This window comes from Camelus dromedarius, chromosome 9 (assembly GCF_036321535.1).
Source record: "Camelus dromedarius isolate mCamDro1 chromosome 9, mCamDro1.pat, whole genome shotgun sequence".
Lineage (NCBI taxonomy): Eukaryota > Metazoa > Chordata > Mammalia > Artiodactyla > Camelidae > Camelus > Camelus dromedarius.
In genome coordinates this window covers 45441854-45460555 of record NC_087444.1, presented here as the reverse complement: position 1 = coordinate 45460555, position 18702 = coordinate 45441854, and the positions used below count along the sequence as shown (strand labels likewise).

General features: G+C 51.1%; 1 protein-coding gene and 1 long non-coding RNA gene across 3 annotated transcripts in view; one reads left to right on the top strand and one right to left on the bottom strand.

Moving 5' to 3' along the window:
• The window catches only part of SLC6A2 (solute carrier family 6 member 2), a 39900-nt gene that overhangs the window by 16832 nt on the left and 4366 nt on the right, over window positions 1–18702 (top strand). For both annotated transcript variants that reach the window (XM_031458421.2, XM_031458423.2), the window contains exons 5-14: window positions 3417–3555; window positions 9441–9575; window positions 11250–11353; window positions 12568–12692; window positions 13481–13593; window positions 14853–14981; window positions 15457–15556; window positions 16571–16671; window positions 17136–17303; window positions 18549–18620. In XM_031458421.2, the coding sequence (XP_031314281.1) occupies window positions 3417–3555; window positions 9441–9575; window positions 11250–11353; window positions 12568–12692; window positions 13481–13593; window positions 14853–14981; window positions 15457–15556; window positions 16571–16671; window positions 17136–17303; window positions 18549–18620 (1186 nt within the window). The remainder of the gene's footprint in view (window positions 1–3416; window positions 3556–9440; window positions 9576–11249; window positions 11354–12567; window positions 12693–13480; window positions 13594–14852; window positions 14982–15456; window positions 15557–16570; window positions 16672–17135; window positions 17304–18548; window positions 18621–18702) is intronic.
• Window positions 947–1896, bottom strand: LOC135322038 (uncharacterized). Its single transcript, XR_010382299.1, has 2 exons — window positions 1804–1896; window positions 947–1173 (listed from the first exon to the last, which is right to left on the bottom strand). It is a non-coding gene; the product is annotated as an uncharacterized LOC135322038 (long non-coding RNA).

Genomic DNA, 18702 nt, shown 5'->3' with positions numbered 1-18702 from the left:
TTTGAACCCAAAAAATCTGGTTCCAAAGTCTAAGCTCTTAGCCCACTGATTCTAAACAATTGGCTGCTCATCGGAACCTCTCAGAGAGCTTTAAAACACACTGATGCCTGGACCCTGTGCCCAGAGATTCTGATTTCATTGGTCTGGGTGCAGCCAGGGGAATTTTTTTTTTAACTCTGACGGTTCAAGTATTCAGCCAAAGTTGAAAAGTTCTGTCTTAGCCTCTGTACTCCCCTGTCTCAGGCAGAATGAAATTCTTCCGCGGGTCGGGCTGGCATCCCTACAGTACTCTGTCATGGAAAATCTAGGGCTTCCTTTGTTCTTCTCCTGGGGAACCTGGCCTCAGAAAATCCCAGAACTGTTGAGGAGCTTGTGACGGAGGTTTTAGGCCTCCCTAGTTTATGAGTGTGGTTTGGACCGGGAGATGGTGAAGGAGAGTGCAGAGCAGGGTGCTGCTGATACGTACAATTGGTTCCATGCTTTCTCCCTTATCGTCTCATGATAAAGGGAAAAACACAATTTTTCTTTTTGCCCTTGGCAACCCTTTTCCTCATAAATTAAAATGGAAAGTGATAGCCTCGTCTCTAGTCTAGTTATTATTTGATTCCTCCTCTGACGTCTTCATGGCCAGCGGGTCTGCCCCAGCAGGAGGGAGAAGTGAGCTGGGTTTTGAGACCCAGGTTGCTTTAATTACAGCCTTAAACTTCCTCCAGGCTTGGCTGTAAGCAGAGTATGGTGGAAGAAGATGACATTCTGATGTGTGGGGCTAAGGGAGCTTGGGGGACGTAATGGGGAGCACAATCCAGGGCTTATTTCAGCCGCTTCCTGCTCTACAGAGCTCCTCTCCCTTTCCCTCCCCCCTCCCCCGCCCCTCCTCCATCCTTTTAAGTATCCCACCCCCACCCCAAGCTTCATAGCTTCCACGAGCCATGTACCGAGCATCTCCTCATATCCAAGTCCCATTTAGTCTTCATGGTTCATGGAGGTGGGAATGGCTCCTGTTACACAGATAAGAATGTAGTGGTTCAGGTTTTAGGCAAGGGCAGAGCTGGGATCTGAACCCAGGCCGTCTGAGTCAAGGCTGTCAGCCCATCCACGGGCCTCTCCTCTGTCTTCTCCTCCATCCTGCAGGGTCTCCAGTGAGGTGTATACAGAACAGGAGTGCAGGAGTCTCTGCGGGTAGATGGGAGTCCTTCTTCTGCATTTCGTTCTCACCTGGAGGCGGCTTTTGTGTGCTTCTAAGTCTCTAAATCATAAGCCACCTCTGGATTTTTTTTAATGGCCCTTTCAGCTAAATGTTTCTGCTTTAAAACAGTTACCCCCTCACAGTCTGGGGACCCAGCGAATAGGACTCCCAGTGCCAACCCTGAGGAGGTTAGGTCATTGTTTTTGCTTTTCTCAGAGCCTGCTGGCCAATTCTCTTGCCACCTTGTATTCATTTAAGCTGATGGATTGACCATATCATATCATTCAATGTAACAAAACTGATTCTCCCAAGGCTTCAGGCCTGAAGCCAAGCAGCCGGTGGCTAAAAGAGCCATGATGCTCTGTACCTTTATCTGTAAAAAGGTACCCTGGGTGAACACGCACCGGGAGATGGAAAACTTCTACCCCCTGCCCGTTCCTGGGGGGAACGAGCACGCTCACTCTACCCCAGCACTAACCCTCTGGGCTTAAACGTCAAGCGAGATCGGAGCCCGTTTGGCTCGTAGACTTCAGAAAGCCTGGGCCGCGTACTTCGCAATGATTCATTTTCATTAAACTGCTGGAAAACTACAGTAAACCCAAGTTACTCGTACTCACCCCCAAGGCTTGTGCCTGCTGGCGGGGAGGAGGCTGGGCTGGCATTCCTTTCCTCAGGAATTGGCTCTGGAGGCTGACTTTTTCACTGATGAAATATCTAGACAACCAGTGCAACCCTGACAGTGGACTTCACACACACGTGGGGGTGCCTGGGCCCATCAGGAGGCATCTCGGTCATCTGATTGGACATTAGAGTCATTTTAGCAAGTTTCAGGGCAAGCATAGTTGGTTCAGTGCCTTTTTTTTTCATGATTCTAACAGTCAAATTGGCCAAATGGTTACTGATTAAATACTTGGTCCATAAAACAGTGGGAAGAAGCAGGACTAATTTAAGAGTCAGATGGGCCAAGTACCTGGTTCTGGTTCTGTCTTTTTAGATGTGCTGCCCTCTCTTCTTTCCTTCCCCTCCTTTCCCCTCCTCTCCCGGCTGCTGCTCCCTCTCCCTACCCTCCTCTTTATACTTTTCTCCCCCCTCCCCTTCTTCCTTCCCTCCTCCTCCTTCTCCTCCTTCTTTCTCTCTCTCTGACTCTCTCTGTCTCTCTCCTCCCCTCCTCCTTCTCAGCACAGGAGAGGGGCACCATTTTTGAATTAAGATTAGCAGGGAGGAATATGAAAACGAATATATGTATGTATTTGCATGATTGGGACATTGTGCTGTACACCAGAAACTGACACATTGTAACTGATTGTACTTCTATTGAAAAAAAAAAAAAAAAAGATAAGCAGGGAGAGAAGTTTGCCAGACAGACAAATTGGGCCAGGAAGTGTGTTCTAGGCAGAAAGGAATAGACGTGTCCAATCCCAGAGCAATGAGAGCTTCCTGTAGCTGGGGAGTGACAAGTGGCTGGCCATCGCCAGGAGCCAAAGGCAGGGTGCCCTTGGCACAGGACAGTTGTGAAAGGCCTCAGATTCTTAAAGGCTTACGTTTTCATCCTCCAGACCAGGGTTTCACAACCTCGACACTTGAGACAGTTTGGGCTGGATAACTCTGGGCTACAGGGGGAGGGCCGTCCAGTACATTTTGGATGTATAGCCCCATCCCAGGTCTCTGCCCGCTAGATACCAGTGGTACCCCCTGCTCTCCAGACGTGACAGCCAAAGATGTCTCCAGGTGTCGCCAAATGTGTGGGCAAGGCAGGGGCAAAACTGCCTCCTCCATGAGAACCACTGTTTCAGGTGATAAGGAGCCTCTGAGGATTTGGGAGCAAGAGAGTGACAAGGTTAAAACAAAATTTCAGCAGCACAGACTGGATTTAAGAGGGAAACTGGAGGCAGAAAGACTGTGATAGTGGGGAGAAATCTTTCCTCTGTTTATTTACCACCATCTCCCCCAGACGAGGCATGCAGGTGGCACTCGAGAGATTTTTGTTACATTGAACATTTCTGTTATGGTTTAAAAAGCAGCCTTGGGTGGGGGCATCTCCCCCGGTGAGTTGCTGGTCCAGGGCCGGGTGGTGCCAAGCACAAGCCCAAACGATCAGGCCAGAGGCAGGAGCAGCCCGGGGCCCTTCTCCATCTATGTGCACTTCTGGGGACTGGCCTGTGGTCCAAGCCTTGGTCATCCTCCCTGACGACACCGTCTTCCCCCGTCCCTTCCCCTCTCTTCTGGGCAGGCGAGGCGTCCTGCATCTGCATGAGAGCAGTGGAATTCACGACATCGGCCTGCCCCAGTGGCAGCTCTTGCTCTGTCTGATTGTGGTGGTCATCGTCCTGTATTTTAGCCTCTGGAAAGGAGTGAAGACATCAGGAAAGGTAACATCTTGGTTTCTCTTCTGGTTGGGAAGTTGGCCTCAAAAAAAAAAAAAAATTCTTTTTTCTACCTATAATCAGGTAGTTGGTGAAAAGAAAAGATGGGTTGGAGTATAAAGCCTGGGTTTGCAGCCCAGCCCTGCCACCGGCTGGCTGGAGACCTTGGACAAATCTCCTCCAAACAAGACAGATTCAGTTGCTTATGGTTTTGTGTGTGTTACAGACAGGCAGGCCACCGAGTGTCGTTTCCTGAGTCCCTATCCAGAGACATATATGTGCCCCCTTCTAAATAAAGGCTAATGGTCCCAAACTATACACATTATTACATATCTTGCTTTTTTAAACTTAACATTACCTTAAAGATAATTTTACATCAGGTAGTCAGGCTGCACTTTAATTGAGATACAAACTGGATTTTCCAATTGTCATTAAATCAATTTAGGGGGCAGCCACAATTTTTTTTTAAATGAAATAGTCTAAATAGTAACGGATTACACTGCACAGAGCAAAGGAAGAGCTGCCTTGTGGAATTTGTGTTTCATTTGCAGCGATCCATATGTCTCAGTATATCAGGTTTTCCTTACCATGAGTTGTCATGGCCAAAAAAAGCATGAGATGCTGCATTAGTGGAAGAAGGAAGCGCTTCAGACTGAGAGCGTCAGCAGAGACCGTGGTGGAGGCAGCATTCGGGCTGGGTTTCTAAGGACAGGGACAGGTAGTGATGGGGCAGAGGGGAGGGGTTTTCAGTGGAAAGATGCAAAGCCACAGAGGTGCGGAAGCCCCAGGCCAGCCTTGTCCAGCCTCTCCGCGCCTCTCCTGGGTATCCGGAGCAGGGCTCTCCTGGCCTCTGCAGGCAGCAGAACTGCAGAAGGTGAATGTGTTTTATGACTGCTCCCAGCTGGCGTGTGGGGCCACCACAGGCTTCTAATATTGCATCCCCAAATTAAGTTTCCCATAGCCATTGCCAAAAGGGGTGCAGCCTGCGCCACCCAGTATAGCACTTGGCGGAGCAGCGCTTGAGTTTTCTGCAGAGACTGATGCTGAAGAGGAGTGGAGCTGTGCATGCTCCGTTTCTTTGAGGAAAGGCACCTTTGGGGGAGGACTCATCCCCTCCCCCACCCCCCGAAGAATGTAATAAGGGGCAGGACAGGAGTGTTGCTCCCTGAGATAGAAACACGCCAACCACTGAAGTCCTGCCCACATTTTGCCTAAGTCCTCCAGTGTTCTGGCAGCTGAGCAGGCGAGGGGCCCTGTTGCCCATGGGGCAGGGCCTTCTAGAATAGGCAACTCCACTCAGGACATGGCTGTGCCCTGTCTTTAATTGTTTTTATGCACTGGCTCATGAGAAGACCGAGAATGTTGTTTATTTCTCCCCAGACTCCATCTGGAACGGGACACAGAGCTTTTCTTAGCAGACTTCCACAGCCACAAAGCCGGCCTGAAATGAATTGCAAATATTCACTCTTCCTGTCTTGGCAAGTGAAGGCTCTGTGCTTGGGAGGATGAGTGACTCCACAGCTGGCAGCTGGGGGTGTGGGGGTGGGGTAGAGTCTGAATCAGGGAAAGGGGTTACGGCAGACCACACATTCTGGGACCTGGCCTGCTGACCACCTCAGGGGAGAGGGCGGAGGTCTGAGTCAGTCAGGAGTCAGTCAGCTCCCGGGAAGTTGGGCAAGCATGCAACCCAGGGCTGCTCGCCAGCCTGGAGTCCTGCCTGCCTCCTCCGTCTCGTGAGTCCTTGGCTGAGCTGGCGCTTAGCAACTACGGGCCCATAACTGAGCACGTAAATGTGAATTGGAAGGCACTCCAAGGCCCTTACTCCAGCCTGCTTGTACAGATGGGGAAGCTGAGGCCAGGAGAGGGGCCGGGTTTCACAGCCGTCTTGGCAAGGTTCGGACTGGAATCTGGGTCTCAAGTATATACTAATGTAAGTGATTAGGAACATGGCTTTGTGGTCAGCCCACGTGGATGGAGTCCAGGATCTATCATTCCCTGCTGCGTGACCTCAGGATTAATGACGCTCCCTAAACTTCAGTGTCCTCACCAGCAGAGGGAGGGCAGTTAAAGATCATGACAGCCTCCCGGGCAGTTGGGAGGAGGGAGTGAGAGGTCCTCAGTGCAGAGCTAGCAGATGGAAATTGCTCAATAAATGGTCCTCATCTGTCTTTGTCCCCTGCATCAGCTCCACTTCCAGGGCTCTGTCCCTACCTCAGTGGTTTCCGAACTCTGCTGACTTCCTGAGGGGCTGGGAGGATGGTGAGGCCCAGGCTTCCACCTGCTCTGTCTACATATTGGACTAAACTTTCAGAAACCTTGGACTCCCCTATGCCTGGAGAGAAACCCAGACAACAGAACTGGCCAGGGTCGGCCACCATTCTGCCCACTTCACTGCCAGGCTGTTTGGGGGATGGGAAAAGACAGAGTACTTCTCGAATTCTGGCGGTGGTGTTGGGGTTGGGGAGAGAGAAAGACAGACCTATTCAAAGAAAACTTGAGTTCTAGATATTTCAATAGAAAGGTCATTTGGTTACTTTTGTGTTCAAGTCATAATTCTAGCCACGTCTTCCCACTGTGTCGATACAGGCTGGTCCTGGCTTGCTTTAGTGACTCGGTCAAGCCCAGGTACAGTGTACAGCATCATTTGCGTGGGAGCAATGAATTTACTAAAATATTTACAGCTCAGTGTTTTCTTAACTAACTTCAGTGCATATCCCTCACCCCCGTACATCTTAGTACGTACATCTTAATTATTTGAGCAAATGTCCCTAAAACCCAATTCAGAGGATCACCAATTTTAAATCATTAGAAGCTAAATGAACACAGCTTTGTAGTGATGAAGTGTGGGCATTTATGATCTCTGTGTTAGAGTGAACCTTAGAGGTGACCCCGAGCAGTGCTTCTCAACCTTTAATGCACGTAAGAATCACATGGAGGGCTTGTTAAAACTCAGATTCCTGGGTCCTTCCTTGAGAATCTGATTCCTTGGAGGTGGGGTGAGAATTTGCATTTCTGACAAGCTCTTAGGTGATGCTGCTGCTGCTGGGCCATGGGCCTCACTTTGACCTTGGCAATTGCCTAATGCCTGGATTCCTAGCAAGATTTGTACACCTCCAGTGACTGAGACCTCACCACCTCTCTGGGAAGCTCATTCTCTCTTTAGAGCTCTGTTTGGTGAGAAAGTTTTCCCTTTTATGGAGCCAAGATCTTCCTCATTGTGACTATCAGCCATTGGTTTGAGTTTGGCTCTAGAAACACACACATTCTAACCCTTATCCATAGAAACACAAGGTGGATAAGAAGTCGAATTTGAGGTGATGGGAAGCAGTGGCCTCCCCTAGGGACTGAGGACACTTGCCCAAACGTTGGGCTGCTCATTGCTCTCTTCATCTGATGCTCAGAGACAGACCAAGTTTAGCTTCTTATGGCCAGAGATGCACTGCAAGTTGAAGTTTTGAGAGCAGAGCAGCCTGGGGTGGAGATGACAGTGCCCACGTGTCCCTTCTCTTTGCCCAGTGTGCATACTGGGTACATGTTAGCAGAAGCAAGCTGTTGGCCAAGGATCCAGGAGCCTCCCTTTCTGCAGAAGATTTTAGGCAGCTGAACTCCCTTCTGCCATGAGTTCTGAGAAATTTCAGCAGGACTCAGAAGGTTTAGCTTTGAACACGTGTGCACGGACAAAACAGAATCCCCTTTCCTGATGCTTGACTGCAGAGACAGCTCAGTCATGTCCTGATGTGTTCCCTGGGGAAATGGGCTCCACGCTGGAGCCTCAGACATGGCAGGTGAGGGCTGCCTCTGGACCCTGTGGCAGATTCCTTAGAGTCAGACCTGAGGATGCTGTTTTTTGATGGGTGGAGTGTGGTCTCACCAGGCCTGCTGGGCTGGGCAGTGGGCCTGCATCTGCTGATGTGAGTCGTAGGGGGCACAGCACTTAGGATCCAACACAAGGATAGTGAGGGCTCTTCCTTGTGCCTGTCACCAAGAAGCCAGACTCATTTGTCTCAGTTTGGGAGAATCAATCCAGGATTATGAGGCCACCCAGATGCAGTGGCTTCACTTTCTAAAGCATGTTTCCATCTTTTATTGTTTTTGGCAATTTGTCCTCCCTGTTCCTGTGCCCCTGAAAGAAAACAGAAGCCTAAAGCCTATACCTACAAAGACCCCCCCATAGAATAAGGGAGCAATGGCGTTCAAGCTGGATAACAAAACAGAAGAGCTTGATTCCTCTTCTGATTCCCTTGGAAGGCATGACCAACATTGATGCTTTGAATTATTCTTGAGCTCATTTGCTCATTCATTCACTTACTTATTCTTTCATTCATTATTTATTTAGTCCTCCATTAACCCTCTGATTTATCACTGATTCACCGATCCATCTATCCATCCATCCACTCAACCATTGACTCAGCTAACCATCCATCTATCCATTTAATCATCTACCCAGTTGTACATCCAGTCATCCATCCATCCATCCACCCATCCATCCATCTACCCATCAGTTTAATCATTCATCTGTACAACTATCCTGTCATTCATCCATCCATCTAACAAACATATTTTAAGCACCCATGTGTGCCCTGGGCTGGGGATACAAGTTTGAAAAATATGGCGAGTTTGCGTCTAAGGAGTTCCTGGTCTAGTGGGAAAGACAGACAGGGAGGATAAACCACAGTCCTTCAGTGTAGATATGGAAAACATGACTTTATATGCTACATCTGTTTTTGTGTTGAGGCCATATCTTTCTAGGCTAGCAAAGAACTTTACCCTCGGTCATGTTTCAGGGCTTCCATTTTCTCTCTAAGGATATGTGAAGGTTTTAGGAGATACACAGTGCCAGGGCTTGGGGAGGAGGGACCGTCTAGTCTTTGACATTTGTCTTTTTGTATTTCAGCTGAGTCTTACTAGGGTCTGGCTACCCTGGCCCTGAATGGATTTTTTTTTTTTTTTTTTTTTTTTGCTAGGGGCACAGTCTTCTTTCTGCAAAGCTGCCCGTGGCTGCATCTGCCTAGAGCAGTGATTTTTAACTTGACTACACATCACATCACCCAGGGGGAGCTTTTAAACCGTGGAGTGCGGGCTCCACCCTAGACCAATTAAATCAAAAACTCCAAGAATGGGACCTGAACCATGACATTTTAATCTGGGACTTCCCCCAGAGTAGTCTAATGTAGAGTTAGGGGTAAGAAGGAACAGTGAGGAAGCCCACACAGTCTTTCCCTCCCCCGACTTTTCTTCTCTGTTTCTTCATCTTGGGCATGGTGGGTTGCTGTCTCTCTTCAGTCTGGGGATAATCTCTTCCCTTATGGGTTTCTGAACAAGACAGTCTGTCTTTGTCCTAAATCCATCCCCAAATAAAGAGCGGACAGAGATTCTGAGATTTTTTTTTCTGCTCAACCACATCCCTCCTTGGGCAGTGAGCTTAGGAGGAGATACTTGAATGAAGGTAAATGAGAGGGAGAGAGAGGAGGGAGGGAGGGAGGGAGGGAGGGAGGAGAGCCACAAGGTGGGTGTGCTTACTTCTGCTTGGGCCAATGTGAAGGAGTCTGTACAGGACGTTTGTTGAGGAGGAGGCATTGGGTGCTATGAGAACCTAGTCTTCGTCCTCGCTGCCCTTTGCTTCCACGGCAGTGCCACCCTCAGTGCACTGACTTCCACCTGGTTCCAAACTGCTCTAGAGTGTGGCCTTTGTCTGCTCACTCTGTCCTGGGATGCCCCATGTCTGGCCCAGAGATGGAGCTTTTAGCATATGCACTGTGTAAAAGAAGGTGTGGGGAGGGTGTGACTGGCTCCCTGGGAGAGAGCACCACACCCCCCCCAACCGTCCCTGCCCTGCCAGCTCCCCACCAGCAGCAGAGCGAGGCTCTCACCGTGAGTGTGTCCCCTGCTAGGTGGTGTGGATCACTGCCACGCTGCCTTACCTCGTGCTGTTTGTGCTCCTGGTCCACGGCGTCACGCTCCCCGGCGCCTCCAACGGCATCAACGCCTATCTGCACATCGACTTCTACCGTCTAAAAGAGGCCACGGTCAGTGCCCAGGGACCACCCACCCTTGGGCCAGGGTTGGGGAGGGTTCTCAGTGCAGGTGGTGATAGAAAATCTGGTCCCAGCTCTGCGTAGCCTGGGACAGATCCTTTCCTCTCTGGGCTGCAGCTTCTCCATCTGATCATTGCCGATTTGATTTGCACCTGACAGTCTCCATGAGCTCTGATGGTCTGGAATCTGTGGTTCCACTGAGTGTTGCAGACCCCTCTTGTCAAGGAGAGCAATACCCTGTCCTGGGTTCTTACCCCTGCCCTGTGCCATGGGCCTCCTAACCTACCCCCTCCCCAGCTACTGCAGCCCTATTTCTAGTCCCCAATCCTGGCCTCTGCTATCGTCTGTGATGTCGACATGAGGAGCAGCATCAGCCACAGGGAGAGCCGGACCCTGCTGACTATCTCCCTGTGCAGCTTCCTCCAGCTCACTGTCCCGCCCAGAGACACAGATTACAATGAAGAGGGGGTGAATTTGGAGTGGAGTCCAAAGCAGCGGAGTGAGGCTGGAAGCAGAGACAATCTCAGAGGTCCTAGAGCCTTGAGCATCTTCAAATCACAGCTGAGATTATTCCCGCCCTCCTCCCCCATGTCCACCTCAAGGACAGCACTTTAACATTTCCCCTCACGATCCCTAAAGGCATCCTCATCCTCTGTTTGAACCTACAATAATCCCAGGAGGCAGGGTCAAATAGGACTAGGAGAGGTACTTCCTAGTATGCACCTCCCATAGTCCCAACACACCACAGTGTTACAGCCTGAGAACCAGGAGAAAAACCCATTTCCTTAGTAAGGCCAGAAAGAACAGAGCAGGAGGCACGAGTCAGCCTTGTAAACTATGAAACAAATCGGAGTTCTGTCTGTTCTGCGCTGTTTAAACATCCTAAGTCTTTCCAGACAGTACGAATGGAGCCTGAGTGCCGTCCCAAAGAGCAAATCTGTCTTCCTCCATTGGATTGCTTCTCTCATTACACCCTCTGCTTACAAAGTAGCAGCAGTCTAGAATAACATGAGTGGGGAGATGACAGAAATCTCGCAAGTCTGAATTGCAGCTTAGTCCAGGTGAGCTCGGTACACGGATCCCCACTGTACAGATGAGGAAACTGAGATACAGACAGGGAAATTTACCAGGGCTAGACCATGAGGCTGAGAGGCTGGAGAGGGGCTCAGATCTCTGGGCTTCCAGCCACACAATTTTCATCAGCCAAAAGATGAAATAAACAAACCCCATTGCCCACCAAGGAGTCACTGTTGTCTATGGGTTGGCAGAAGCTACTGGAATCATTACCCATTTCCAAAGATGTTGTCTCCATAACCCCAGAGATTACAGTCATAACCCTTTGCCCTTGCCCCATCCACATTCTAGCCTAGAACTTGTAGTCTATTTCTTTGAAAATAAGGACATCAAATTGAGTCAGTGCATTCCTCCGGGATGAGCTCGCTCATGGCCACCCAAGGCTGGGAGATGCTGGAGACACCCCACCCTCTCCCCAGTGATTCTGTACAGGCTGCTGGGGAGCAGGAGGGGCATGACTGCCCATCTCTGGTTTAGACCTCGTTTCCTCAGGTCTCAGAGCATCCCTGGGGCTTCCCAGCCCTTCTGGAGCAGTGAGGTAGTCCAATTCTGTGGAAGCAGAGGGTGATGGCCTTTGTATGCCCATTTCAGGTATGGATTGATGCTGCAACTCAGATATTTTTTTCCTTGGGGGCTGGATTTGGAGTCTTGATTGCATTTGCTAGTTACAACAAATTTGACAACAACTGCTACAGGTAAGATCCTTACTGGGGCCCTGGAAAGCTCTAAACCCTAGGGATGAACCCTTGCAGGGATGGAAGAAAGGGCTCTGGTCTGAGACAAGTCAAGTTTTCTTCTTGGGTTCCATCCCCTGTGAAGCAAGGCAGAGTACAGACCATCCCGGATGTTCTGTGAAGGCTGACGTGGCCTCTGGGGGTCCTGATGGACATCTTTCAGTTCAGGACACCTCTGAAACAGATGTAAGGTGAGAAGCTGGGAAAGTTAAGGCCACTAACACTGGGAAATCATGGTGCTGGGTAGCTGGGACAGAGGGCCACTGTGTGACTTTCTGAGCATCCAGCACTGCCTGTCCGTCTGTCTACCTGATGCCCGGGTGGAATATCCAGGTTGGTTACATGAGGGCTGAGGGCCTGGCAGGGTCAGAGCTTAAGACCACAGGGCATAATGAGAAGTCCGCTTAGGGCAGTGGAGTCAGAAGACCATGCTCTAGATCAATTGGTTCAGTCAGCATTTAATGCTGCCCCCCTGCAGGCCCGGTGCTGTAAGGGCCTCAGACATGGGCACCAATTTGGCCTGCTTCCATCTCTCTTTATCAAAAGCTTGAGACAGAATCACAGCCTCCCTGGTACAAGGCAGAGTAGGATGCATGCATACTAGTGGGGCAGGCTATAGAGAGGCCAAGGAAATGGGGCAATCAGCGAGAGCACGGAGGTGCATTTGAGGTGAGCCTTGGAGGATAATTAGGTTTGGGAGAGGCAGACGTTGAGCAAGGGAATGACGTGCTTGGAGTGGACCAACAGTACGAGCAAAGCCAGAGGAGGTGGCATGTTCATGAACCAGCAAGTTGACTGGTTTGTTCGGAGCGTGCATGTTGAGGAGTCATGGAAAAGGAGCCTGGAAAGAAGGTTGGGTCATCTTAGCAAAGCCCCTGAAAGCCTGGGAGAGAAGTGAAAAGTTTGTTGAAGGAGGCTGGTGACTCAGCTTCCCAGCAAGAGTTTGCTGTCAGGCTCTGGTATCAAGGTGTTTCATCCGGAAGCTGTTGACCTGTTTCCTGCACCTACATGTTCTGACCCAGTGTTAGTGGGGCACTGGGGGCCCATGTGGCAGCAGGGAAACTGACGAGGGGAATGGCATTTGAAGCCATGGATTCCATAGGTGGTCCAGCGTCAACGAGCAGGGTTGGGGAGAATCAAGCAACTTGAACTAACAGTGTGCTTCTTTCCCCCAGGGACGCCCTGCTCACCAGCACCATCAACTGTGTCACCAGCTTCATCTCTGGGTTCGCCATCTTCTCCATCCTTGGTTACATGGCCCATGAGCACAAAGTCAACATTGAGGATGTTGCCACTGAAGGTGGGTGGGTGGACTTCTGCCCCACAGAAGAGGAGGGGGCTGAGAAACCCACCTCCTTCTTGGCTGTGCAGTTCTCTCTTGGCTGCAGGACTGAGAGGGCTGGACATAGAGCTTTCTAGACTGCTCATTTGTTGGACTTTGAGGCCATCAGTAGGAATTCTGGGCAGAAGCTTCTCCTGAGGCCAGGCAAGACAGATTTTGGAGCACCCACTCTGTACCAGCCCCTGTGCTTAGCACTTGACATATCTTCGTTTAGTTCTTGCAGTGCTGCTAGACAGGTGTTAATAGACCCACTTTAAAGATGAGAAAGCTGAGACCCAGGCCATAGAAGCTGTTCAGGGGTCACCCAGCTAGTGAGCAGTGGCACCAGCATCCAACCAGTTTGCCTCTAGAGCCTGCGTCCTCCCCCCGCTGCTTCTCATATTCTTATGGCCACAAAGAGGCTGAGACCTGGGGAGGGGCTGCCTCTCATGGACTCTGAAGGTCACGCATTTTGGAGAGTAGGAGGATCCCTCACAGTGTGCGGGTGGTGGGGTTTGAAGCACGTTGTGTGTAGCTGTCCAGGTGAGGCACTGCTCTCTGGCTTGGCTGTTTGAGGTCAACCTCCTGGGTGCATCGGTGAACTCAGGCTGGAACTGGCTCCATCAGTCATCTTCGGAGCGTGGTTTGCCCAGACCACACGTGACTGCTCAGATATCATGGGGCAGGGCTGGGGCGTATTGGACCTCAAAACACTCCCCTCTCATCTGCAGCTCAGCCACTGGTGAGGTCCTCAATGTTTCTTACAGGAGCTGGCCTAGTCTTCATCCTGTACCCGGAAGCCATTTCCACCCTATCGGGATCCACGTTCTGGGCCGTCGTGTTCTTCATCATGCTCCTGGCTCTGGGAATTGACAGCTCAGTGAGTGATCTTGCTCAGATACCACCCCCGACAGACACCACTGGACCTGACCCTCCCTCCCCCAAATACACACACACACACACACACACACACACTACTCAGTCTGAAGATCCCCCCAAGCACCTGATAAGTAGTTGTTTCCATAAGGCCCTATTTAAATGCAACAAGGAAATCAGTACTCACTCAGAAAGGCAAGACTGACGCCAAATCCAGGAGCCAGTAGAAACCCCCTTGGCATCTTGGAAATCCACGTCAGGAGAGACCTCAGGTAAACCGGCCCAGCGCTCTCCTATGGTAGGTGGGGAACTCATCCCAAGAGAGCACGGATAGAACCAGCCACTCTTCCCGTGATGTTTCATCATCCACCACCAAAAAACACTTTGAGCTGCATTAGTTTTTTAGATCCTTTATTTTACCCATCTGCAAGATTAGGTGTACTGGCCCCTTTTCGTAGCTAGGTCCACCTTTAGTACACGATGCAGATAAGTGTGCCAGAAGTGTTCGGGGACAGCTGGCAAATAGGTTTCCTCTTACTGGCTTTTCCTGGCCATTAGTGGATCTGCTAAGAGCAGTGTGCTGAGAAGGACTCTGAGGCTGCTTCTGCTCTCCTAGGAGGAAATACTGATTTTGATCCCCAATTTGTGTCCAGGGTAAAAGGTGGGGAGTGATGCTTCCTGTCTGTCATCCAGGTTTGGGGTGTCACTTAAATAAACACATGGTTATTACTCATATGAGACTCCAGTAGTGACCTCGGAGAGAATAAAATTGCCCCTAGCTGTGGGATATGAGCCCCTGTGAGACTCTGTCTGGAGTTTGAGATGACCGTTTTGCTTGATACTTAGAAAGGCGGCCAAAAAAACCCTACCAGAAACTGCTGCCTAAAGTTCCCACCACTAGAAGCCCTTCTTTGGTAGTTTTTCCAGAAGGCCCTTAGTTGCACGCAAATATCTAACAGGTGGTTTGGCATGTGACCCCTTTTACCGTCCGATCTGCCCTTCAGCATCCACTCAGGCTGAGAGAGTGGACAGGAGTCAGGTACCTGCTGAGTGGAAGGAGACGGGACTTAACCCTTCACCCTCTCCCACGCGGTTTCTGAGTTCTGAGCTTGGCTGAGAACAGGGCGGAAGTGGATGAAAGGAGGGGGAGGAGGCAGGACCTGCCGATTTCTCTAGGGAAACAAGGCAGCTGGCAGGGTGCATGAATCCAGGGCTGCTGGGGGACCCCCACTCCGGCATCCCACCCTGCCTGCTTCCCCGCAGATGGGGGGCATGGAGGCGGTCATCACGGGCTTGGCTGACGACTTCCAGGTCCTGAAGCGTCACCGAAAACTCTTCACATTTGGTGTTGCGTTTGGAACTTTCCTTCTGGCCCTGTTTTGCATAACCAAGGTGAGGAGGGGCTGGGCTCTGGGTCACCTGGAGCTTGTGGGGCTGCATTTCCATCCAGCCAGATATTCCCAGACATGAAGTTGGAGACAGGGCCAGGGTGAGCTCAGGGGAACTGTGGTGGTACCTGGCATCCTGAACTCTGTGGCCTGATACCCTAGGGTTACACCCCGTTGTCCTCTCTCCTGTTAGAGCAAAACTTTTAACTGCCTATTGGTTTGGGAGGCAGCATATTCCCTTTGAAGCGCATCTTGCTTTTTACTGGCTGAAGTACCCAACTAACATCAGACCCAGTGACCCCAGAAGGTCTTTGTTAGAGTATGTAACAGCAACCCAGTAGCTCTGTAGCCCCATCATCTGAGTTCTCAAACAGGGTTCTGAGTGAGCGGGACAGGGAACAGGTGAATTCTGATGGATGTAACAGTCAGTGGCCATTTCTAGCCGTGATGGCCTCAGGCTATCTCTGTCCACGCCCCAGGGTGGGATATATGTGCTGACCCTGCTGGACACGTTTGCGGCGGGGACCTCCATCCTGTTTGCTGTGCTCATGGAAGCCATCGGGGTCTCCTGGTTTTATGGTACGTGCTGGGCCCTGAGCGGGTGGAAAAGCCTCTGGCCCCTGTGCTTCTGGAGCCTGTTCACCTGGAGATGCAGAGTGACTCTCCATTTCCAGGGCAGCCGCTGGCTGATCCTAGAATTGAGCAAGTTGCTAACTGGGCGCAGGTCTCCCAGCCCTCAGCTCATCTCTGCGTGATGCAAGGGCCCCAGAGGCATCAGTGTCAGCTTTTGGAGAGGAACTCAGAGGAAGCTGCTGCTCCCCAGGGCACGCAATTCATTCTAGAGTCAGGTCGCCAGATTCAGCAGATAGAATACAAGACACCCAGTTAAACTTGAATTTCAAATAAACAGTGAACAGTTTTTTTTAGTATAAGTATGTCCCAAATTTTGCACAGAATTTTCTTAAGCTGAAATTTTTTTCCTTGTCTATCTGAAATTCAAATGTAACTGGGCATCTGCTTTTTTCACCAATCTTGTTCCGGCACTGAGTAGGGAGAACATGGTACAAAAGCCCTGAGTGGGGAGAACATGGTACAAAGTGTGACACGTGTTGTAACTGTTCCTTTTCTCCCCTACATGTCACAGCAAAGTTTAGTCCTGCCCTCACTCCTTTCTACTCATCAGAAAGGGATTTCGACATGAGTCTAGGTACTTCTACCAGGTTAAAGTCGGGGCAAACACTACACAGTCATCATTGTTTTAAGAAGCAGGGACCAAGAGGAAAGATCTGGGCTTTGGAGTCAGGCCACCCTGGCTGTGTCACCTGGGGCAGGTCCCCTCCCCTCCCTGATCCCTGGTTTGTCCTCTGAAAAATGAATTGAGGGGCACCTACAAGGATATACTGTCCCTGAGTGAGTCCTCTCCCCTGTTCCGTACCAGCCGAGTGCCCATCCCCAGGTCTCCTAAGTGCCAGGGTGTCCCTGTCTTGCCCCACTGCTCAGCTGGCCCTCTGGGGACAGACTCTCGTGGGAAGGCAGCAGGGGCAGCCCTGGGCTCTGCAGGGGTGGCTGTGACACTGCCCCTTGTGTGCACAGGTGTGGACAGGTTCAGCAACGACATCCAGCGGATGATGGGGTTCAAGCCGGGCCTGTATTGGAGACTCTGCTGGAAGTTCGTCAGCCCTGTCTTCCTCCTGGTGTGTAGTGCCTGGTGGGGGCGCCCTGGGGGGAGGGGGAGGGGGGATTATGTGCTTCTAAGGGAGGAGGTTCTGGGATGCAGGGCCCTGGGCATGCAGACACGTGCTCGGGATGCTCCGCCCTGTTGATTCCAAGGGGGCTTCCTTGGGGCCCGGTTCCTGGGGCTTTGTGTGCCACCACTCAGCCCAACTCCAAGGCCACCTTTCCAGTCTCCTCCTTTTATTGCTTCTGCTTCTTTAGCTCCTTTTTGCTATCCTTCCTGACTTGAACTCTGTCTCCTTTCCTTCTCTATCTCCTCCTTCCTTACCGTCTCTGTTCCCCATGTTCATCTCCCGCACTGCCCCTCACTGCTCTCCTGTGTCTTGCTGCTTCTATCCCTCTCTCCCACCCTCTCCCTCTCTCCCACCCCATCTCTCCCTGTCTCTCCCCCTCCTCATCGCTCCTCTCCCTTCTCCCCCCCAAGTTCGTGGTGGTCGTGAGCATCATCAACTTCAAGCCGCTCACCTACGATGACTACGTCTTCCCGCTCTGGGCCAACTGGGTTGGGTGGGGCATCGCGGGCTCCTCCATGGTCCTGGTGCCGGCCTACATCGTCTACAAGTTCCTCAGCACGCGGGGCTCCCTTCGCGAGGTGAGCTCTGGGTGGCCCTGGGAGGGCGGGGGCCAGCGTGGGCGGGGGATCCGGAGTCATTCCCGTGGGGGTGGGAGAGAGAGACAGAAGGACACCGACTCCAGAGTCAGACCCACCACATCGGCCATGTTGCTTCCCACAGCCTCGGGTTCCACATTTGTGATCTGGGGATAATAATATGGACTTCGAAAGGTGAAAGGGGGTGCTTAGCACAGTGCCCGGCACATGGGACACGGTCAACACGTGGTACCTACTATCACGTGCGTCGTGTGTGGCGTGTGCCCCTCCTCTCTTCAGACTTTCTGGATATAAGAAGCTCAGCCGCCATCTCAGGCTGACTTAGACAGACTGCATCCATGGTGCCCACACCCCTGCCCCACCTCCTGAGGTCTGGCATGTCCCCAGAAGTCCCCGCTCTCCCCATCCAAGCTCACTGTGACCTTGTATCTCAGCTTTCTCCTGCCTCTTTCCTGAACCTGACACCTGATCAGCTTAAACTGGAGATTTCCAAGATGTGTTTTCTTCTTTTAGCAGTGTGCCCTGCAGATACATATGCAGAGAAGAAGTATTTAGGAAAGAGAGCCTTTTAACTGAAATTATGTCTCCCCTATTCTTTGGTTGTTAAATGCCCTTTCTTCCTTTTTTTTTTTTAAATTGTAGTATAGTTGGTTTACAATGTTGTGTTAGTTTCTGGTGTACAGCATAGTGATTCAGTTGTATATGTGTTACACATTCTTTTTCTTTATAGGTTATTACCTACATTGAATATAGTTCCCTGTGCGGTACAGTAGGACCTTGTTATTTATGCCCTTTCTTTCATAAATAACGGTGACAGTCTTTTCCTAGTGTCCTTACTTGAAATATAAAGATTTCCTTCCTTTGTTCTTTTATCCACTTGCTTCACAGATATTAACTGAGAACCTGTGCGGGGCAGGAAGTGTTCCCACAGTAGACAGACTCCCCGGAGTTCACGTTCTCATGAGGGGACAGATAAGACACTTGGGGATGTAAGGAGTGAGCCATACAGAAACTTCGGGCAGAGGGTCCCAGGCAGGGCTGTGTCCACCCCCTCCCCTCTAGGTCCTTGTGACATGTTTCCTGTCTATGAAATCCCAAAGTCTGGTAGTTGGCTCAATGAACATTCACTGGATGAATGTCTCAGAGTGAACCGACCAGCTCCACAAACCAGGGCGCGGGCTGTCCTCTGGGCCAAGCTGAGGCCTCCCCTTCTCCATCCTCTCACAGAGACTGGCCTATGGCATCACCCCAGAGAACGAGCATCACCTGGTGGCCCAGAGGGACGTCAGGCAGTTCCAGGTAGGTGCAGCCTGGACCATTCTGGTGGGGGCCACGGGGCGGGGGCTGCTCCCCGCTGTGCTGGCCGAGACAGGACCACACA